Here is a 24,244-nt window from a genome sequence, read left to right on the forward strand (position 1 = left end):
AAATGTCTTTACTGTCACTTTTAATTAATTTAATGTGTCCTTGATGAATAAAAGTTTTAAAAATGAAATATTTTAAAAACTTTACTGACCCCAAACTTTTTAATGGTGTATATTTATCCTTTAAAACATAAACTGCTTTGGGCTGTATGTTTAAAAAAAAAAAAATATATATATATAGTGAATATAGTGAATATGTGTGTGTGACAAGCAGAGAAGCACAGTGTCACAGCAGGGAAGTCGAGCTCTCTGGCGCTCAGTATTTATATTTCTCCCCAGCAAAAGTCAAACCAACTACGACACATGTGCACGTGTCTCACATGCACAAATATACATTTATACACACATATACAGTCCTGATTGGCCTCCTCGCCAAAACAATAACGCTTTCATATCCCGGTTCTTTAAAAGCATTGGGGGGTAATTGTGTTTTGTCTTCGTTCTTGTGTGGCAGATTGTAGAGCAGTGCCTAATGACACACCGAGAGGATTGTGAAATTAGCCTCATTGTTGCTCTTAAATACTGAAATCAGCTTCTTGTATTCAGCAATAACTGTATACGCGCACGCGTTACGGTCGGTCCCGAGCAGCCAGGTTTGATTTGACTGGCTTGAGAGGGAAACGTATGCCACTCTCTGCAGTTATCATTAGCTGGGCAGGCCCTGTTTAGCCGTGTGTATTTCTGATTGGAGGGGACACGTCTCTCCTCGCTGTAATAATGATAAGGAGAGGGGAATCAGGTGTGTGGAAATCTCTCCTGCTCTTAATTGCGTTTGCTTGTCCGGCAGGCAGGCAGACGGGAGACATGATGGTGTACATCGGAATGAGTTGATGCTGGGATTACTTGCATAATGTGGAATGGGAATTCCAGCAGGATTTTTACCCATATTTTTTTGACCATCACAAATTGTGGATGCTCACTCTTTTACTCCATTCCTTATAAATGCTAGTGCTGCAAGTGTCACAGATTTTAAGACGAGTTTATTTCTTAACTCCACACATAGATAATAGTTTCTGTGTCATCTCAGTATTTCTTTTAATTAAGTCTTTTTTCCCCCCTCTTTGTCTTTTTGGAAAGTGCAAATAAAGGGCACATTACATCTCATTGTTTAGATATTACTCTGCGTTCTTTTGGCAAGGCGGAGAGAAATGCATAATGTTTGGGTTTGGAGGACACACAGTGTGAGAAGTGTCTCAAAGTCTTTTGCAGGATTTTTATGGCACTTCCTCTGTCCAGCTTTGTCAGTGAACAAGTGTTGGTCAAACAGGCCTTTGTTTGTGGCCAGTCACTCGGCACACCACAAAGAGTCTGGAACCGGACAAAGAGGCAAGTGTGTGAGAGCGGTGCTGGGCCGACCCGACCAGACTGCTTGGAGGAATACTGATACAAGCCAGAGGCACACATGACCTGAACACAGACACTCATTAGAAACTTCACTCTGGCCAGATTTACTAACATTTTCTTTTCTTTTTTTATTGTGTTTTTAGATGTTTGGTATGTATTCAACATGACGTATTTTTGGGAGATTCACATGTCCTGCAGTGTGAACTTGTAAAAAGTATTTTAAACAGTATTTTGCTATAAACGTGTGTATGTGTGTGTATAATATTTGTACTTTAACAAATTCATTTGTTACACTGCAGGGCAATTCAAATTATCTAGCAAATGCAAAAAAGTTGTGAAAAATTTCAAATTAATTTGGGACCAGTAACCACATTTTAGATGTACACTACCATTTAAAAAGTTTGGGTTCAATAAGATATTTTTGTTTTTGTTTACAGGGACACATTAAATTGATCAAAAGTGACAGTAAAGGCATTAGTGATATTACAGTTTTTTTTTGTGTGTGCTGTAAATAAATGCTGTTCTTTTTAACTTTAATCTCATTAAATAATCCTGAAAAAGTATAAAAAAAATTCACAAAAATTTTAAGCAGTACAACTGTTTTTAATCAGCATTAGAATGATTTCTGAAGGATCATGTGACACTGAAGACTGTAGTAAAGCTGCTGAAAATTCAGCTTTGCCGTCACAGGAGTAAATTACATTTAAAAATATATTAAAATACAAAACAGTTATTTCAAATGCTAACAATATTTCACAATATTACTGTTTTTACTGTATTTTTGATCAAAGAGACTTCTTTCAAAAACATTTAAAAAACGTACCAACCCCAAGCTTTTGAATGGCGGTAGTGTATTCTTTATAATGTACGTTTATATAAATTTCAACCCAAAATACTTATTAAAAAGTTTGACATTGATTGATTTATAAAATGAATTTTATTCGTTGTAAAAAGGATTCATATGCATTGTGCTTAATTTACTTTATGAAAATGTAATATGAAAATTGTAATTTCATAATTTTGAGACTTGAGCAGGTGCAGAGGTGAAGGGACACCTCAAACACAAATATATGCAGAGGCTCTTGAAAGCATAAGCCGCTGATAAAATTCAAAAATGATATTACATGGCATTGTCCTTTCCCCCCCTGCATTCAGTAATCCTGTTACTGCATTGTTGCATTACTTCAATTACCATTATCTCTGAGAGCTGTCTTAACACAATCGTCAAGGACAAAACAAAAGGAGCCGCAGTCTCGGCTAGTGACAGCAGTGAAGCTGTCGAGATGGAAGGCTGAGAGTACAGCTCGTGAAATGCCAGCAACTGTCCAAATGACCTGCGCTTTCGCATGTAGGAGGTTTTGAATTGCTCTACGCAAGTGCGTTCATATCCGGTGCTTTTGTTTGCCGTGGACGCCGTTTGTGTTGCGTGTGAGTGTGTGAGTGAGGGGGGTGGTTTTTAGTGGTGGGAGGAAGAACAATGGATGAATCTGCATGTCGGGGATATTGGGCTGCCCGAGCTGTTTTAATCTGGCATTCATCTTAGTCTGCCAGCGCCATCGATCCAGACGGCACACATAGAAATGCACCCCGCTCTCTTAACAAAGCCAACTGTAGACATTACTCCAAATATACACGCTCTCCATCTATACGTGTCAGTCATCCATGTGTGTCAGTCAAGATAAATCCATTGGTAATGCTTGTTTCATGCACTTAGCAGTATTTAACTGTATTTTAATGGAATTGGTATGACGGTAAAAAAAAAATTCATTTGTAAATGCGCTTGTGTAACTAACACAATGCCTTTTGAACACCGACAAACAGGTTACGCGTGTGCGTTCGAGTGCACTTTTGCAATATTATTCGACTGACCTGTCCCCTAGGCGGATTTTATACATTCTGCACCCCAGACGAGCTGTCTGAAATTTGCGCAAGTCATAACTTGACACTTTTTGGTTATTTTTGCACTGTAAAGCTATCTGTTTGGTGTGCTACAGTTTTCCTGTGCAATATGCAGGACTCAGCAAGGGGGGGATTGGGTGGATGGGGGGCTCACAACATATTTCCTTCCTCCTCGTCTCCGGTTACACCATGGGCACCAGTCACTCTCTGCCAAGCCATCACCGCTCTGTAATACAGCCTTACTTTTTGTCAAGATCATTTAATGTGGCTTTATCTAACTGCAGTTTAATGCGGGTGTGTGTGTGTGTGCCGATTTAGCTGGATTAGTCGGTCCTGTGAGGATGTGGTTGGCAGTTTTGGGGGTGGGGGGGTTGTTCTTGTTTTCCCGTGGCTCTGTGCTGTAACATTGCTCTGACATTTCCCTGTGTAAAAACTGCCAGCAATGCACTGAGTGCTCGCATCCGTCTGTAAGTAGCCATGCCGCTGCCAGCTCCCGCAGACCAGTCCAACAACTGTCACCGGCAGTCTCTGCCTCCAACTTGCCAGCTTGTCCGGACTGACCCGCTTTCGCTGCAAATTGGAGAGCTTTCTAATTAACTGAGGAATCGGTGGAAATTAGAGCAAGGCCGCTTTTCGACTTCTCTTAAGTGTTTAGAGTGTCAAGGCACAGATTATCATTACATTTAGCAAGCTTGCGCACCCAGCGGTGGCCACGTAAGTTGCACACATTAAACAGCTGAGAACCCACAAGTCCCTCATCTGCTTTTATTGCTCATCCATCCCGAATGCTCAGCTCTCGACTTCCCGTCTCAAAAAGACAGTCAATGATGCAAAGAATACTCTTTCATCTCTCTTGAGGAAATTAAAATTAGACCAAAAGGAGGGGGAGGCTAATTTCTTTGGCAGGCTGCTGCTTTTAATTCCACCCAGTAAAATCTTCAGAGTCTAATAGCAGATTATTGGAGCACCTGTCGGTGGTTCGCCGACTCCTGTCATCGGAACAGATTGTGACAGTTTTGTCAGAAGAAGAACCTGGCTGCGAGCGTGCCAAGCACGATGCCCGCATGGCACACGCCGGTGCCTGTGAGAGGCACGCCAGTCAATAATACTGCAGCCTGCGTGAAGCTATCAATTATTGCCGCAATTATTTGTCTAGTTGGATATTCAAAATGTCATGTGAAAAAGATGATTACATATTCCGCTGAGCGTTGCCATGTGTAATGAAATGAAGTCGGCCCTTGTTAAACATGGAGATGCGGTAACCTGTCCTTCAGAGATCCCCATGGCTGGTGAGGAGATGCCGAATCCTCAAAGTCTATTTAAAGACTCGAACCTTCCGTAGACCCGGTTTCGAAAGCGAATCGGGTTTTGTGTTCGACATGAGGCAAATTAAAACTCTCTCCAACTCGACAACAACAGATAGCCATTATGGTTGTAGCTGTGTGACGGGAGTGAAAAATACCCTTTGCATGATAATACAAAAATGTATACTAGGTTAAACCCTCTGCAGGTGGCAGCAATTAAATGTAATTTCTGCAGATTGTAATGATCCATAATTTAGCTGGCCTTTGCATCAACCCCCCTGATATAAAGTAGTGTGCAGTCTTGATTTGGTGCAGGGCTTTCAGCTGTTGGTCATGAGTGAGATTGTCAGGAGGTGCTCGTGGGTGGCAGGGCCACAGATCAGCAATGTGCTGTTATTTTTCTCTCTATTTACACCAACCGTCACCTCCCTCACTGCCCATCTCTCTCAGCTGAAAGCTGGCATGTGATATCATCACCATTGCTCTTTTGTTCTGGGACCTTGGATTATTTATTTTTTTAAATGTCTGTCAAATCTGATTTTATTTTGAGGTCTGAATGGCTTTGTCTTTAGCACATACCAGGGTTATATGCAGTTTCTGGTGGTATTTGGAAATATTTTGATTTTGGCCTTTTAAATGTGTATGGTTTGTTACCTTTAATTCATAACTTCTCGAAATAGACAAACGTACTAATTATGGTGCACTTGCTTGTGGGTGATATATCATAGTTTTTAAATGATATTTGAATAAGTTCAAATTTTGTTAAAGAGTACATTTTGAGTGTGTACACGCACACTTTTTTGAATACTTTTGTTAAATATCTCATAATAAATCTCATAAATATATATATTATATCGTCCCTTTCAATTCTCAGTGAGAGACAAGCAAGTTCATTTGTCTTATTAAATAGAGACGATATTTTGTTTAAAAGTGGGTGATTTTCAAAATGTACACTTTAATTAGAATAATGATAATGCTAACTATATTTTGAGTAAAAGAGAATATTATGTTACTGGTGGTGTTACTGACAGGGCTCAAGTTGGCAAAGTTTTGGGAAACACTGGTAAACATCACCATCTGTCATATTATTTTTAGCTTCACTCATGTCATTCCTAACATGCAGCCATTCCTAAACACTATCATTGATTTGTTACACACCTTGCTCATCATGTAGGTGTGTGTTTTCGTTGACCATGTTTAAGAAGTGCCAAGGCAGAGACAAAATGATGACAGCACAAAAGGGTTCAGCGATGTCCGGAGGTGGCTGTCTGCCCGCAACAGATCCTTCCAGAACCACCCCCATTTGTGTGCATTAACAGGATTATCTGAGAAAACCCACAGTGGCTCTGGCCTGCCTTTCCTCCTCTGAGCAGCAGAAAGGCCTTGCCTCGTTACATGCTTTGCTGGCTATTGAAGACTTCAGAGAAAGCCCCTCTGAGGAAAACAAACTAGATGAAAGAGTGCACGCTGCCTGTTCGGCACCGTTCAGCACCTCTTTCAGCCTTTCTTCTCGCCATCTCTCCATTTTTTGCTTTTTTTCCTCTCCCCCTCTTTCTCTCGGGATGGTTGTAAACAGTACATGATAGCAGTTTAGAGACCTCTGGCTTGTGGGGGGAGTTAAATCCATCTCCCCTGTCCATTTTTGATGTTTGTTGTTGTGGTTCCTGTGTGGATGATGGCTCTTTTCCTGACCGCTTGACCTTGCGTTTTTGGGAGCGTAGGTAGATATCTGTATCTTGCATATAGCATCCCTTTTAGCGCTGGTAATTTTCAGAGTTCAAACTGTCACTCATTACTTCATGAAAATATCCATTTCATTGCCATTTGTGAGTTAATCGTGTGTTTTTAACTATAGGCATCCTGAACCCGCTGCTTGTTTACCTGTTGAAGATGCAAATGCCATTTTCATCATGTTTTTAATTTTTTTTTAGAAATGTAATCAGTGTAATTATCAAAAATGGTTCTGTAGCTTTTGACAGCTTTCTATCTGGACTACATAAAACATTTAGACAAGCATATTTATGAGAGAGGTGTATGTAAATGAAGATGTTTTTCTTTTTTCTTTTTTAAGTTATAAAAGCATCTCTGGTCATCATTGGGTGTTATTTAATTTACTGAGACCAGGTAATCAAAAATAACAAGGCGTTCACATGTGACTATACTGGGAATACTGTATCAGTTCCTCCAAAATGCAGAAAGAAAAATATTTCATAAATTGGTAACATTGCATCAGGCGTCAGCACAGTGTGTTTAATGTTGAAAGGCTCTTGTTTCCAGCCTCCTTTATTATTTAATCTCCTAAATAAGGTGGCGTAGGAGTCAGAAACATCAAATGAGATTACAAACGCAATGGGAGGAACATCACAGGTCACTGTCAAAGTGCCGTTGAAAGTCAATTATTGTTTTAAGTGTTCCTTTGCTGTGACAATTGTCCACATCACAATTTCAGTTGTAAGGGAGGGGATAGTCTCTCTTGTTTTTCTTTTTTTATTCTACCTTCTTTTATTTCCATTTGAAGCTATTTTTGTTTGAACGCATCTTTTGTGAGATTGCATTTGAAGAGCAGACAATTTATTAAATGGAATTCTAATTTCAAAACAAAAAACAAAGTGTTGTGTGAGGTGTTACAACAAATGTTCTTATTCCCCTCTAGCTTTGCACTGGTTTACAACACCTGAACATTGAGTAATGTAACCTTAAACAGATCCTAACAATGTGTGTGCTTCCTCTGTTGCTCCATTTACAGGATCTATTACTTTAGTCCTTCCAAATTTTGTTTACTGTATGCTTCCTGTTCATCTGTTTTTGTACATGGATGAAAGCGTTCAGCTTGAGAAAGCAGTATTGTTTGCTTTTACTGCCCGGCTGACAACCACAAAGCAGAAGTGTATCACCCCATGCAAAGACCTGAGCCAAACCCCAACACAGTCTTTCTCTGCTGGAATATCAGTGCTTTGTCTGGTCTTATGTTGTGAAAAGCTCTGCTCCACTGGGTTCTGGCCTGTACTGCTGTTTGGGAGCATGTTTATAATAAGACCTGTGTTTACTGTTATGTGATACTTACTTTAGCCTGCTGAGGGGCTAAAGCTGTTGAAAGACTGTTAGTATGGGGGGCTGCAAAGGCCCGGGGTCTAGGCAGGTTCATAAATGATTAAGGCCCAATCTGTAGGGTTTTTGTACGTCCAAAATACACTAGGGAGCAACTGAGAAAGGGAATGAGTGTGAACAAACACATGTAGCAGATGTAGAGACCTATTAACCAAATGGTTTTCCTTTAAATTACTTGCAGTAAATGTCTTTGGTACAGTTAGAGAATTAACTCTTCTGTTATGTGTTTTGCAGGTAAAGATGAGCCCAGCAGCTACACTTGCACAACCTGTAAACAGCCGTTCAGCAGTGCCTGGTTTCTGCTGCAACATGCCCAGAACACTCATGGCTTCCGGATCTACCTTGAAAGCGAGCGCGGAAGTCCGCTCACGCCCCGTGTGGGAGCTCCTTCAGGAATGGGCGCAGATTGCTCCTCTCAGCCCCCCTTGCATGGCATCCATCTCCCAGAGGGAAGCCCATTCAACCTGCTGCGGATACCCAACTCTGGACGCGATGGACCTCCTCTCCGAGAGGGTCGGTTTCCCCCTACGCCGCCTCTCTTTAGCCCTCCACCCCGCCATCACTTGGACCCTCATCGCATGGAGCACCTGAGCCCGGAGGAGCTGGCTTTGGCCACCCATCACCCGAGTGCCTTCGACAGGGTGCTGCGCCTCAACCCCATACCCATGGATCCCCCAGCTATGGACTTTTCTCGTAGGTTGAGGGAGCTGGCTGGTAACACCTCAGGGTCAACTCCTCCTCTCTCACCCAACCGTCCCAGCCCTGTGCAACGGCTACTACAACCATTCCAGTCAGGAACCAAGCCACCCTTTCTCTCTAGCCCTCCCCTACCTTCCATGCAGTCCCCCTCTGGCTCCCAGTCCACCCCAACCCCTCTTACTCAACAGCCCAACACGCCCTTGAAGTCCAAGTCTTGTGAGTTCTGTGGGAAGACCTTCAAGTTCCAGAGTAATTTAATAGTACATCGACGCAGTCACACGGGTGAGAAACCGTACAAGTGCCACCTGTGTGACCACGCCTGCACACAGGCCAGCAAGCTGAAGCGGCACATGAAGACACACATGAATAAGTCATCACCAATGACTGTCAAATCCGATGATGGCTTGTCCACAGCCAGCTCCCCTGAACCGGGAACCAGCGACTTGGTGGGTAGTGCCAGTAATGCCCTCAAGTCTGTGGTAGCCAAATTCAAGAGTGAAAACGATCATCTTATTCCAGAGAATGGAGAGGAAGAAGAGGAAGAGGAAGAGGAGGAGGAGGAAGAAGAAGAGGAGGAAGAGGAAGAGGAGGAAGGAGAGGAAGAGGAGCTGGATAGGGAGAGAGGTAGAAACAACTACCACTTTAGCCTCAACGTTGAGGCTACACGGCACCACGAGAACAACGGTGGCCGTCTGGGTGCAGGTGAAGGTGAGGATGGGATCCCGCGCTCGCTGCCTGAGGTTATTCAGGGCATGGGCTTAGCTGCCAGCATGCAGCACTACAGCGAGGCATTTCATCAACACAAGCGAGGAGCTCTAAACTCTGACAATAATGCACATAGGGGCATGTGTGATGAGGACTCTGCTCTGGAATCAGACAGAGTGGATGAGGGCTGTGGCTCAGCTATCAATGGTCGCGGCTCGTCCCCCAGCGAGTCTGCCTCCGTTGGTTTGTCCAAGAAGCTCTTACTGGGCAGTCCCAGCTCACTTAGTCCTTTCTCCAAACGAATCAAGCTGGAGAAAGACTTTGACCTCTCAACCCCTACAATCCCCAACACTGAGAATGTCTATTCTCAGTGGTTGGCTGGCTACGCTGCCTCTCGGCAGCTCAAGGACCCCTTTCTGAATTTTGGGGATTCCAGACAATCGCCTTTCGCCTCGTCTTCAGAGCACTCCTCAGAGAACGGAAGCCTGCGCTTCTCTACGCCACCAGGGGACCTAGATGGTGGCGTCTCGGGCCGCAGCGGGACTGGCAGTGGTGGCAGCACGCCACACCTTGGGGGTCCCGGTCGGCCCAGCTCGAAAGATGGCCGACGCAGTGACACCTGTGAGTTCTGCGGCAAAATATTTAAAAACTGCAGCAATCTGACAGTGCACCGGCGCAGCCACACGGGCGAGAGGCCTTATAAGTGTGATCTCTGCAATTATGCATGTGCTCAGAGCAGCAAGCTAACACGGCACATGAAAACACACGGGCAAGTGGGCAAGGACGTTTACAAATGTGAAATCTGTCAGATGCCTTTTAGTGTGTACAGCACCCTTGAGAAACACATGAAAAAATGGCACAGTGACCGCGCATTGAACAACGAAATTAAAACTGAGTAGCGGTGAAGTGTGGTGACTCACTTGCCTGTTAACAGCGAATAACACCTTACCCCACTCCCACCCTCATCCTTGTAGATTTCCCTGTTTCACTAGTCCAGTGGCGGCTAAGACAACGTGCTTGGCACCACCAGCACACCCTTTTCATTTACCGTTGAATGCATGATCTGTATCGGGGCAATACTATTGCATTGACGCAAACTTGGAGCCTTTCTCTTGTGCAATAATTTACATGTTGTGTACTTTTTCTTTTTTCTTTCCCATTTTGGAAAATTATGACAGCATGCATGATATATTTTGGCTAATTTTAAAATAAATTGTCCCTGGTTGGTTAGTTGTTTAGTAAATGTGTTGCTGTTTTAACGTTCATTATTTTGAAATGTTTTTTCTTTAATTTTATTTTTTTATTTTAAGATCTAAGAAAAAGAAAAGAAAAACAACCATGCTGCATACATTCTGTAATACATATCATGTACAGTTTTGTGTTGTAACATGGAGGACTACAGGCTATTGCTTAACCCTCTTTGGACGGGCTTGATATCGCACTTAAACTAATCTTTCAAAAAGATGTTCTGTCCACATAGGGTTAAAATATTAATTGGCCCCTATTATGGAATAAAAGTAATGACAGCCTTTGAATTTCTTGAAAAGGAAACAGCATTAAGATTTGAATTTGTACTATCATTTGGTAAAACAAACAAAAAGAGTGCCTTGGATATCTTGAAATTGCATTGGTTAATCTCATCTGCTGTAATTCTGGAGTCTCAGCTAGATACTACGTAAGGATCGATTGGATCCTCAAAAGGTTCTTGCATCAAGCACCTGACCGCTACAGTCAACTGTGACTTTAGAGAGAAATAGTAGTAATCAAAAAGCTAAGTAAATTTCTAGTTAATCATCATTAGGTACCTATGTAAAATGTATCTTTCCATTGTGGTTTATGTCCTGGGCATGGCACAAGCAGTATATGGTGTGAGATTCAGTCTTGTTTACTTCTTCTATCTGAAGGTACTGTACTTGGCGGTACTAGTTTTCAATCCACAATCATTTGACTTTTCTGTGTTTGTTCAAGTCTTATCTTCAGTAGCACAACATTTTGACGTTTCTTTGATGACCATTGTTAGTGTGAACGTCCATTGTGAAGGAACACTTGAGGGCATTTGGACCGAACTAATGTAATGTACACTTGAGAATTGGTTATTAAGAAAGCATTGAAATATTTGCAGCTGTCAGTGATGATTAACTATGAATTGCCTACAGGTCTGAGTCAAAATCTTATTTCTTTATTATTGCCTATGTCTGAGCTCCCTAAAAGACTAAATGAGCCTGAAAGACCGACTGAGCGAGAGAGAGAGAGAAACAGAGAGAGGGAAAACCATATATGTCACTTTTGTTCCTTTGTTTTATATGAGTTTCACACATAGTGTGGTATAAGTTGACATTCAAGGAGACTCTTTTTCATTGCTGCATTATGACATCAAGGACTTTAGACAACGTTTTTGGTGTTTAGACAGCACCTGCCACTCTGCCCTTCTTTTTGTATTAGACATGCTAATTGGAAGTATAGTAGTTGAGTATAAATTACAATTGCTTGCTTGTTGGACAACAAAGTGCACTGTTAAAGTTTCCCAGTTTACAGGTATTCACGAGAGGGAAAACTTCCAAAAGAATCGAACATGGTGTCATTATTTAATGTAAAAAAGCCAACTCCTCCTCTCACCTCACGAAGATAAAGCCCAACTCCGATATAATATTATTGTGTCAAAGCACACAGTGCTTGACAAAGTACGGACAATTGAAACTTGCTGCTTTCACTGCAAGAACTTTTTTTTGTACAAATCTTTTTTTAAGTATGAAAATAAAATGACTTTTTTAAAAGGTAACATTTCATTATCTTAGGGGAAACTGTATTTAAGTTTGTTGTTTCTCTTTTCCTCTTTGTCTTGGTGGTGTTCAAGACTTGATCACTATATATAAAATGGGAAAAAATATGTTTTTTTCTGCTTTTTCTTTTTACATCTTGGCTCTTCACAGCTCTTCAGGTCAAACTTGCATTGGGGAAAGGTTTAAGATTATATATAAAATATATAATAGAGAAACTTAAATATAGGAAAATGCACATCATGTCGGTTCCTATGCTAAAACACATTTATGGTCTACTTTCTTCTGTATTTCTAGAATGGTATTTGAATTAAATGTTCACCTAGTGTAGGTACTACAGTATTTATATTGAGGCTTGTATTTTTAACTGTTGCTTGTTCTCTCAAAAGGTATTATTGTACCTTTTTTGGTAGTGGAAAAAAACAACAAGCTGCCACGGTATATTTTTTTAATTTGGCAGGATAATATAGTGCGAATTATTTGTATGTTTAAAAAAAGAAAACGAAAAAAAAAAAAGCAAATAAAAAAATTAAAGTATGTGGCATTGAACAAAGGAGGCCATTCAATGGTTTCCCCGAGGAGTCTTTTGAGAATGTCCACACTAGCTAAAACAGGTGGTTGTACATATCTTTTTTTCTGTTCTTCTTTTTTAAAATATCCTCTGCTGCCATTCTGTATGCAGTACAGCAAGCTAATGTTGGGTTGTTCTGTAGTGTGCTTCTGTCTTTTCACCTGTCTCACCTGAATACATTCCAGCATCTTGAAAAAAAGCTAACTTCATATGCAGTAAAATACCAGTAAATAAACAAACAATAAAAAAAATCATTCAAATAATCAATGTTTTGCAGGTGTTTTTTTTTTTCATTGCCAAATATTAAATGGTGCTTTATATTTAGATTGGGACGACTTTCATATGCAAAGCATATTTAAAAATGAAATGGAACTAAAGGAGCAGCCCACTTAAGTTCATACTCTTTTGTAAATGGCAATGCGGAATATTTTGTTATCAGCCTTTTCTATTCCTGTTATGAGAGCTGTTTGTTGTAACTTGAACTTGAACTTTATCTTTTTCAATGGGAGTCACTATTTATTATTGCTTAAATACTCTGTTCAAAACGGAGACATACAATGGATCCTTTTTTTGTTCGTTCGTTTGTTTTCATTTTTTATTTTATTTTTTTTTTAAAGAAAAGAATGACCAAAGGTCATTGACAGACTTGCTTTTTGTTTGTTTCTGGTCTATGTTAAATTTTATTGGAGAAACCACTGTCTGTGTTTTCTGGCAGTTGTCTACATTATCCTGTTCACCAACCAATTTTGTCCCTTTATTGAAAACAATTAATAAAAAAAATTAAAGTATATCAGTGTCTGGTGACAAAGATTTCTCTCTGCATTTTTGTCTTTTAATTTTATAAATATAGATATTTTACATGCACGCACGCACGCATGCACGCACGCACACACACAGCTGAGCATCATACTAAAGCATGATGATGTTTAACTTTCAATTCCATGAATTCCACTCTGTGTATGCATATAATAATTAGGAAGGTCGTCTTGAGCAGCTCTGCTGCACTCGTGGCACCTCTCCCCTCCCCATTCCTTTGCCCGCTACTGTGTGCTTGGTGTGTTCAGCCCTTGGGCGAAGGAGGGCCTTCAGGCTGCTTTGCAGATCTCTGGGGTCATGTGACCAAGTGACTTGAAAAGTGTTACCTTACCAGTTCTTTAGGTCAGAAGAGCAGCTTAGCAGTTTAGCACATACACAGCTTATATGCATTTTATTTTTAATATGCTACAAAAATCAACAAAAGTTAGTTTTATATAGTGGAATAAGGCCTTGACCACAAACCAAGTTTTTTTTTATAGTGATGCACTCTCGAATTTTCTCCTTTGTCTAACACAAATCCATAAAACCAGGCAGAGATGTGTTTCTTTTAGATTTCCCTTCAGCCACTTGTGTTTAGAGAGGCCTATTGTGTTTTGGCAGGTGTGAAAAACGCAAAACTTCAACCCCTCCCTACCCAATCATTCCCATTTATTCATCTGGCTCTTAAGGACAACACGTCACTCTACTCGAACAATGCTACACTACAGACAGACAAATAAAACAAATCACTGACTTTTCTCTCCACGGCTGATTAACGAATGCTCACATAAACCCCTGCACTTAAGTTTTACAGACTTTAATGCTGTATTTATGATAATTCTGCCATAATGTACGCACCCTCATGTCCTCTGTAGCTTTCTTATGTGGAACAGAAAAGTATGATGTTAGTCTAAATGCCCAAATTGGTCTTTCCAATACAATGGAAGTGAATGGTGATCATGGCTTTCAAGCAATATATGTAAGATTTCCATTGATTAAAACATATTTCAAACTGCTTTTTTTTTAATATATATATGTAAAGCTATATGATTTGGGAAGATCTGTAATTTGGTGTGAAAGTTAAATGGACTACTTTCATGCTGCCTTTCCCCCCCCCGTTTAACAGCTTGGCAGCTCCTGGTCTCCATCCCCTTTCATTGTGTGGAAGCAAGCAGCTTGGACATTCTACTAAACTTCTCCTTTTGTGTTCCACGGGTTTGGAACGACATGAGAGTGAGTTCATTTTCAAGAATTTTCCGTTTGGATGAACTGTCCCTGTCATGGCCTGTCAAAAATCAAACTAGCAACTAATACAACAACAGATAACAAAAGACAACAAGATCGGAACACTGGCACTGTTATTATGTTCTCACTGTTATAAAAATCCATATGGGCATTACTCACTCAGTATCCCCAGATATCCTTCTTTTCCCTTTTCCCAGCGTTTTGTAGTTCAGAATTCTCCAGTGACTTGGAAAATGTGAGTCTCAAAACACTGAGGTGCATGGTTTGTTTTAGTTTTGTGTCTTTGTGGGCTTGGCCGTGCAAATTGGTCTCCTGATCAAAAGTTCCTTGTGTTTATGGCCCGCTGGCAGGCATTCTGCTCTGGCCTATTCAGCACGAGGTTGCCAAAGAGGACTGTACCGCTGTCTAAACAGAGGTTGACTCAGTTGTTTAAACGTTACACGTTGTCAACTTTTTAGTCGGTTTGAGAGTTTGCATACCACTAGACACGAATGCCTCATCGCCAATGCCAATCTTGTGTGTTGAACTAGCTTTGCATCACTTCCTTTACCCCAGCTTGGCTTTGCTCTATTAATCATGCGGTGTGTGGAGCTGAGTGGGCACAAAGTAAGTGCACCTTAATGGACAATGACCACCTCGCGCCCGCTTTCAAAGTATGTGACAGTTAACCAAGCTTAGATTTACAACACATCATCTGAACGCAAACTACTTGGCTCTTACAGAACGGCCTCGCACTGCAGTTTACACACAGACACAACTTCCACAACAATTTGATCTCAAGGAGACACAAAACATTGGAGACAATTCCTTACCCTTGGTCAAATGGCGTTGGTTAGGAAGTTATGGGAACTAGATTAGCCCTCAGACATCACACCAAGCTCAACCTTTGACCCTGACAGGCCTGCTCAAAGGTTTGTGGGGTCAATTGGTCAAGTGTCATTTTATCCCCATTCCAGTGAGCCATATCTAACATGTTATTCTTCTCTCGCTCTCTCGCTCTCTCTCACTTTTTTTTAAATGGCAGGCTGTCAGGATCTTGGAGTCATTAGAAATGGACACCTGCTTGCTGAATGGGGGTCGAGCAATGCCACAAGAACTTGTATGCTGACTCCAATCTCATTAAAGGTGGAATCAGTCTCTTCATTGTTGTTTTTCCCCCTCAAGCACAGGACAACAGATAGATAGTTAGAAGCAACCATGTGTGTTCTATGATTAGATTTGTGAGGGATAATTAATCACAAATGGTGCAGGGGAGCAAAATACACACACATACACACACACATGCGCACACACACACTTAAACAGCAGCAGCATCATTTGAATATTGTTAGTGCTTTAATAAGCTAACTGATTGATCCCAGGTGAACACTTTGTTGTGGAGATTGCAATGCCCTTTAGGTTTGAATAAACAGAGCCCGCAGCCCACACTGAGCCCTGTTTGGAGATAACAGCCTGTTTGAATGAGGCGTGTTGAATTCTTAGAAGGTGTGTCATTTGAACGGCCTGTAACTATGTCACATATGGACTCTCTTTCTTTTTCTCGCCGGTGGCGTGAGGCCCAGGAGAGACGTGTCATTTTTAGAACATACTGTACATACAGTCGAATATACCTTCTGTGAGCATTAATGAAGTTATAGGTTCACATATTTAAAGACACATGAGAAATGACTTTTATTAAGTTGTCACGAAGCCCAATAAAACCCGTCAGTCGCATAATACTTTTAAAGAGGCCAAGAGGTTAGTCATCTGCTTGCGCAAACGGAATGCAGGATTTTTCCTGCATTTTCTGTGCAGATTTTTTTTTGTTGGGGAAACACCAGTGGATTTCTGCAGAATGGATTTAAATGTGTTAATCTGAGCTGAGAGTACTACACATTTATTGATATCACCTTTGATACATTTGGATATAAATTTACTTGAGAAGCACAATTGCATAAGATATCAAGACTTAATAAATAAATAAATAAATAAACACACACACACACACACACACACACACACACACACACACACACACACACACACACACACACACACACACACACACACACACACACACACACACACACACACACACACACACACACACACACACACACACACACACACACACACACACACACACACACACACCTCAAGCCTTGAACCTCAGACATCAGATGTTGGAGTTTAGAGTTTGGTGACTTATCCGAGTCCCCTGCCCTTGCATGGTCAACAGAGTGAGTGTGTCATTACCATAAATCTATCAGTGTCTTCCTGTGTGTGTGTGTGTCTCTCTCTTGTCCTCTTTTAGCGCCCTGGGGCATGTTGGACTAATGGCTGGCCTTGTTCTCACCCTGGCTGTTTGCTGAGCTGGGAAGGCTAAAGTCTATAGATAGACAAGAGACTTGGAATGCAAGGTGTGGACAACTGAGATAAAGTTAAGACTGTGCGGACTGAAGGGCAGGGTGTGTGTGTGTGTGTGTGAATGGATGGTCTGGAGTGTAAAGGTCAGAGAGTCAAGTTCACTCCCTAAGGAAAAGCATTTATAAGTGTGTGTGCTGAAGTTGTATCTGTATTAACTGGCCAGTAATCTGTTTTCCAGTTTGCAAGTGCTTGTCTGTGGTGACAGTCTGTAGTTTCTCTCACACCCACATATACAACAGCCTTCACCTCTCTTCTCCTCTCCTCTGGGCATCTGGCGCAGGCCTTAATCCCAGCGTAGCCTGATGGTTGAGAGCGAGGCAGTGCGTCCAGGCAGACTGGAGCTAATCTGCGGGAGAAAAAAAAAAGCCTGTCCGTGCTGGCTGTTAACACGTCTCGTTTCTGCTCAACTCTGGGAGCTGTGCAGGGTGACCTGGGTTAATTGCAGCTGTAGAGATGAACAGCCTGGGTCACCTTCTCTACGATAGAGAGGGGGGGGTGGGGGGTGGGAAATGAGGTAATCATAGAGGACGGCTGAAGTTGAATCACAGATTTTTTTCAGGACAGTTCCTAATGGCTGGTAGAGGGCTTTGGAGGGGAGGATGGGACAGGTGTGTGAGGCATTGCTTTATTAACTATGATCCGTTTAAAAGTGGTCAGTCGTAAGTACAGGTGTAAATGGAGTCCAAAACCACATTCTTGAATGAGAAAAAATTAGGGCAGGACTTGATTTTATCCGTCGGGATTTGATTTGATTGTTGTTGTTATATTGCTGCGTTCTCATGTGACTGACTGGTTGCACAGAGAAGAGTTGTCATTGCGAGGGGGAAGGATACATTACTGTATTTGATTAAAGATTACAAGGGCACATAAGACGATCGCAACTTCTGTTTCATACAACAATACCATGTGTCAATGTCGATCTGTCTTGCTTGATCTCTTGTGATCGGATAACATGGGCCGGGGAAGAACAGTGTGGGCAGGACTGAGGCTGTGTTTTGTCTAGTGGTCCTACTGTTTTGTGTTAAAGTGACCCCCAGTGCACTCTGTCTACCGCTTAAGCCCGTTTTGACACTCGTTCACATTTGTATCCCCAGAGTCATGCACATACACACAGAGGCATGAACAAGCACACAGAGAAATGTGGCAGGAACACAGTAACCATTTTTCATGTGTTGTAAGCGATTTGAAAAGGCCATTCCATCTTCATTTCACAACTTCATGGTCTCTCTGGTATGTTCTCCACGCCGTTTCCCTCTGTCTAAGCACAGCTCTCACTCTTTCTCTCAGTCTTAAGGTGGTGGGGGTGAGAGGTCAGCATGGCAAGGCTGCGGATTAAGTTTCACATGACTGAGCACCTTTGTTGCGGCGGCCCACTAGAAAGGAAGCGTCTTGCATGTCTGAATCCAAGAGGAGGATCGTGCAACTCCTCCCTCTGAGAACTGTGCTGAGATTGGCCACCGTTGCAGCATGCCTACCATACAGCCCCCCACACCCCCACCAGCCTCACTATGTTTGCTCGTCCGAGGGGGGTGTTTTGAACTCTGCATGCTACACAATCTGGTTGATCTGCAGTGTCTCAGACCCTTTCATGAACTACAATATGTCTGGCCTGACACATGCTGCTGAATGGAAGGGGAGAGCCAGCAAAGGTTGCCCTTGAGATTGAAGTCATGTTCAGCCAATCAGTTCTGAACAATGTTCAGATGCTTTTATAAGAGATTTTTACAAATGTAAAAACTTGAAACCTGAAAGTGCAGACAGGTTATTGTTATTTTGCTACATATTTCACATAAAGTGGTGTTTTTCATCTGCCATTTTTATTTCATTTTATTTTTTATCTGTTATCAAAATATGTGATATTACATGTTATTCTCATATTAATATGTAGTAAAAAATTAAATGCTTTTTTTAAGGAAATGATCTTATTCAAAGTGAATTACAGTATAAAAGCGACCAAATTAGCATTATTATTATTATAATTTTTTATGAAAAAAAAGTAGATAAAAAATTAGGAGTTAAGTTATCTGTAATTAAACGTACATTACCATTCAAAAGTGTAGGGTCAGTAAAAAAAAAAGAAAAAAGAAAAAAAAAAGAAAAAGAAAAAGCTGCTTACCTCACTTCCTCTAACGGTCCCACTATCCTTATGGTCAACACCTCTATTACAAACAGCGTCAAAGCTTCCTTCCTTTTTACATTAACATGTGAACGTGTGAAAAGCCCTTACATTAACCTGTCTGGTAAAGACTAAACAATACATTGAATCTCAATGTCTGAAACCTGACTCTGTAGACTTCAGTTTATGAAGTGAGTGGATGAGGTTTGCTCTCTGTTTCTGTCTCACCCTCCTGCGTTAGGGATTTTCTGTTTACACACCACACCGTGACTATTAGGCCATCAGGGCCGAATTAATTTGAGCGATCGATACCCTCTTCATCAACATTTTCATTTCCTGCCTTGGCTGGAATAGTGGGGGCCCATAGTTGTGGTGTCTTCAGCTATAGTGACCAGTGTATTTGTGTTTGAACAGCGATGACACGTGCAAGGTCAGAGAGATATTTATTTCAGTGAGGACACTCTCCTACAGCCTCTAATTCAATATACACACACAAACAAACAGACCAAAGTTTGTACTGTCCGACACTTTTTTTTAAACTCCAGTTCACCAAAACACCATCATGTTTACCCAAACCTGTATGACTTACTTTCTTCTGTAGATTATAAAAGAGAATTTGAAAAAATATCAGGTTTTTCTTTTTTTTTCTTTGTCAGTACATGAAAAAACTTTCACATTTATTCCACAGAAGAAAAAAGTCATACAGATTTGGAGAAACACAAAGTAAAAAATATATTGCGTTAAATTTACTGCAAAAAACAGCAGCTGTCGTTGCCATAAATTCACTGTAAAAATATGTTGACAATATTTCAGGTATTACGAGGTGGCATATTGGCAAAATACATACAAAATTATTTTAATAAAATATATTCATATGTAAAGTTAAACCATTTATAGTTTTCATGTTGTATGATAAGGTGTTACAGTTCAAAAATTCTAAAGATGGCGGCGCGCCTCTTTCTCTGGCCCATGCGGTTTATGCTTGGGTGTGTGTGTGTGTGTGTGTGTGTGTGTGTCTAAGTAAGTGTGTGTACTTGCTGACCTCTGTGCTCAGCCCTAGAAATCAGTATTTGGAGTAGCTGATCATATCAGTGGTCTTGTCCTCTTGGAATGCTGTGGATGGTCACAGGTGCCTATTACTTATCATGCTAAATGACTCGGGTCAGCTCAGTCAACATTCCGGAACTCTCTTAGACAAGACCACTTTGGAAAAGGGGGCAAGATCCCCCTCTAAATCTTTTCTGCCCAAAAGGTCCTTCATGTATTAGAAACTGAGTTTCAGTTTTAAAATAATGGATGTTTATGACCAGCAGACTCGAGTAGATTCTGATGCACTGCTGCTGCAAGGCTAATGTCTGCCACTTACCCATCCAGCAAGTGGCATTAATGCAGTGGTCCCCCATTTCCCAGGAGCCTCAGTTGCCCAGCTCAGCACTTGGTGCTTGTGGAGGCTTGTTAAACTGAGGTAAGCCTTTTGGGTCATCTACTCCTGTAAATTTTAACCTTTTTTGGTGGATTACATGTTCTAATTATTTTAAGGATGTGTGTGGAGAATTTCTTCTTTTTTTTCTTTCATCTGACTCTTTCTCTCACATTATCAAGCTGACTCTGTTATTGAGACCAGGCCCAGATTCCAGGCCCTTGAGATGAGCTGCACTACTTTTAAAGTGCTTCTGTACCCCATTACTGACTATTTCTGATAGCTCAGCTTTATGTAAATGATACAATTTCTACTCACACAACTGAGCCTTTGCTAAGCTCTGCCCTCTTTGCTACTGTTGCTAACCCAGACAGGCTTTTCAGAATGTCCTGATGATTTCCATGAGCTGTGTGATTTTCAATTAAATGTGCTCATAATGGTAAAACAACAGTGACATTACAAAGCATTTTGCACATTTCCTTTACAGAAACTGTTAAATTATACAGTTACACGATTAAAAAATATATACATTTTACCATTATTGGATCATTTCCATAAGTTTCCAAATCGTTCAAACACAAGGACCTCTCATAGAACACATTAAGAAGAGCAAAAGCTTATTTGAGAAAATGGCAGGTGACAACAGTAACATTTTATGGCTTATTGAAAGGTCATCCTTGCGCAAAAGAAGTACACTTTAGCACACTTTAAAAAAGAGTTGGCTACTTATTACGGAATTAATAGTGTTTCAAAGAATATAGCTGTGAACTGCATGTAATGTTTGGATATATATGTTAACTGATATTAAATCATAAAATATTAAATGCAATTAGCTGAACTTTAGAGTGCTTTTTTAGAGTCAATTTTGATGTAAATTCATAATTCTAATGTTTTTGAAATATGGTTAAAGTGTACTGTCAGATATACTGACAATTATTTATGAAAAACTAAAATGTACTTTAATGTCATTTCTGTTGAAACGTGTATTACACTGTATTTCAACAAATTCGTAACTACACATTTGTAATGATAAAGTTTAAATGTCATTTCTTAAAACACTACATCTACAATCATAATAAAGTACTCTAGATAAGTTTAGGCCTACTTCTTGAAAGCACGACAAGATTATTGAAACCAAATGATCTGAAATGTATTTAAAGTATAACTATTAATTAGTCATTATTACAATGTACACTTTATTAAAGTGTACTTAAGTATGATAAGAAATCATGAAATTATACTCCCTTTAAGTACACTTCGTGCCTTTTATTTCATTAAAATAATATCTGTAATTTTTTTCTCTTAAAATATACGTTTAAGATTTGAAATAGACCTACATTTAATAGACTTTAGTGCACTTCATTTTCAATCATACTAAAGTCATCTGAAGATGTGTATCATATATTGAGTTCTCTTTTATGTGTATTCACTGTACAAGTGTGAGTGTTCTTTTGTCTTGTGGGCACTAAGAGGTTAACCTGAGCATGAGAGACTGACTCATCTATATCAATTTTTGTTTGTGAAACAGTGGAAAAAGCCCGAAGGCTTATGTATGTGTGTGTGAAATTTTAGTTCTCCTCCTCTTCCCGCAGGCACACTTTGTACCTAAAGCTGAATCGGCCCCTATTGGCCCTTCTTCCGCTTATCTCTCCGGGTTGCTCCACACCCTCTGCCCGCTGGCGCTGGTCACATGCTTGACCTGCTCGACTGGCCTGGACCACACCCCGTCCTACATACCTGCTCCTCACCTGCACTGTACTGAGTGACACTTTTGTAAGTAAACACGCACACATATGGAGCTGCATGCAAGCCTCTGCAGGAACTGAGAATTTGAGAGAGCAGGCAGCCCAGCCCAGTGGCCGTTTATTTGCTCTGCCATGTGCGTGAGGAGAGCCGATGATTGGCTCCCCTGTCATTAGAGCACATCGCCGTTGCCGTTAAACCTTCATCCACTAGATTAAAAACGCGGCAAGCCCTTTAATGTTCATGAACTTGCACACTGGAAACAATTACCTAAAAATAACAAAATTATCATAACCTGAGTGAGCCCCCCTCTCTGCCAAGGCAAAGGGCAAATAATTAGTGTGAGAAAGTGTGTTTTCATTGTGTAAAGCATACATGCAGTCGGTCCAAATTGCCAGTGTCTGTGTCTCATCTGGTCAGTCAATAAACTTTGCTGTAAAAAAAAAAAAAAGCCTGAAATGATTCCCTAGCAAATTATGCCTCTGTTTTTCTGTATCAAATTTTCCACCATCGCCTACCATTTAATCATTTCTTCAAAAGCTCATTAAACTCAAATGGTAATGAACATTTAATGAGAACACTTTAAACCTAAAGCAAACCTGATTTTATTTATTTTTATTCCCTTCCTTGATTCTCATTTTTTTTTAGCCTTTGTTTAAACTTGGTAGGCTATTAAGATCTGTCTCGGGTCACATCCGATCACAAGTAGTCAGCCAAGGCACATTATGGTTTACACCCGATAGTAAAACGGACCTTAGATGTGTGACCACTTCGAATTTCAAGGGGAGGGTCTCTGATTTTTGGTAAGATTTAAAAACATTTTTTTGAAAGAAGTCTCTATGCTCAACAATGCTACATTTATTCAATCAAAACTACATTAAAAACAGTAATATTGTGAAATATTATTACAGTTTAAAATAACTTTTCTATTTGTAGTCAACATTTGAAGTGGATCAAAAAAGTTCATCAAAGTTGTCCTAAGACAAGAACGGGTTTTGCTCAAAATTCATGTATAACTTTGATGAAAGATTTTGATCCACTTCAAATGCTGACTACTGTATTTTAAATACAAATTTTCAGCAGCCATTACTCCTGTCTTCGGTGTCACATGATCGTTCAGAAATCATTGTAATATGCTGATTTGGTGCTCAAGAAACATTTCTTCTTATTATTATTAATGTTGAAAACAGTTGTGCTGCTTAATATTATCATTATCATGATATTAATGAGTCTTTCATGAATAGAAAAATCAAAAGAACAGCATTTATTAAAAAAATAGAAAAAAAATGTTTTGTAACATTATAAATATCTTTACTGTCACTTTTGATCATATAAAACAATACAATTAAATAAAATTAAGTAAAATTCTTCACAACAAATGCAATGGTCACCCAAAATGAATCTTAATATCAGGTGTAAACGGGGTCGTAGTAATGTAACTGTAAAAAGCAAAATTTCCCCAATTTTACTGTGTAGTAACTGTGACCCCGACTGACAACAGCCCGGCTGTCAGGTGTGACGGTCACATGACCCCGAAGACCATCCAATTCGAAGAGCAACTTTCTCTCAGAGGCTGTGGCGGTATGGCGGACGCCTGAGGATAGCGGGTTGATTGACGGGTTGTGCGGCGTGAAGGGGAGGGTCAGGGGCAAGCCAGGGGCAGCAGTGGGGGCCTGGGTGACTGACGCTGGCTCTCCGTGTCCTCCGGGCTCAGGGATTGAATGTCAGTTTCTCTAATAACGGGTTATAGCGAAAAGGTCAGCTCCAGTCATCTGACCATGAGAATAGAGAGAGAGAGAGAGTGAGTGAAAAAAAGAGGGAGAGAAAAAGAGAGATGAACGCTATGCCAGGGGCGGAAATTGATTGTCTAGGCTGGGGGAAAGGAAATGAAGAGAAAAAGAAAAATGGAAGGCCGGTAAGCAAAGAGAGGGAGAGGGGTAGAGGACAGAGGGGTGTCATGGCCAGTCTCAGATATGCATGCCTGCTTTTTAAATTACCATCAGCGCTTTATTACTCTCTCCTCTCTCTGTACCCTCTCTCTGACTTCCACTGCACCTGAGAGAGGACTTCCTACTCACACCATCGCCACTAAATCTCTGCAAAATAAAAGCAAGA

The 24,244-nt window shown here is 40.7% G+C and overlaps 1 protein-coding gene and 1 long non-coding RNA gene across 3 annotated transcripts in view; both read left to right on the forward strand.

Annotated features, from left to right (window-relative positions):
* bcl11aa (BCL11 transcription factor A a) overlaps positions 1 to 13,011 on the forward strand; it is a 60,000-nt gene extending 46,989 nt beyond the window's left edge. For both annotated transcript variants that reach the window (XM_082154799.1, XM_082154800.1), the window contains exon 3: positions 7,887 to 13,011. In XM_082154799.1, the coding sequence (XP_082010925.1) occupies positions 7,887 to 9,955 (2,069 nt within the window). In that variant the 3' untranslated portion in view covers positions 9,956 to 13,011. The remainder of the gene's footprint in view (positions 1 to 7,886) is intronic.
* A 4,307-nt stretch (positions 13,012 to 17,318) lies between these two features.
* Positions 17,319 to 23,934, forward strand: LOC309487281. The gene is made up of 2 exons (XR_014201815.1): positions 17,319 to 20,431; positions 21,979 to 23,934. It is a non-coding gene; the product is annotated as an uncharacterized lncRNA (long non-coding RNA).
* The last annotated feature ends 310 nt before the right edge of the window (positions 23,935 to 24,244 follow it).

This window comes from Leuciscus leuciscus (genome assembly GCF_965113295.1).
Source record: "Leuciscus leuciscus genome assembly, chromosome: 22".
In the NCBI taxonomy this organism is placed as follows: Eukaryota; Metazoa; Chordata; class Actinopteri; order Cypriniformes; family Leuciscidae; genus Leuciscus; species Leuciscus leuciscus.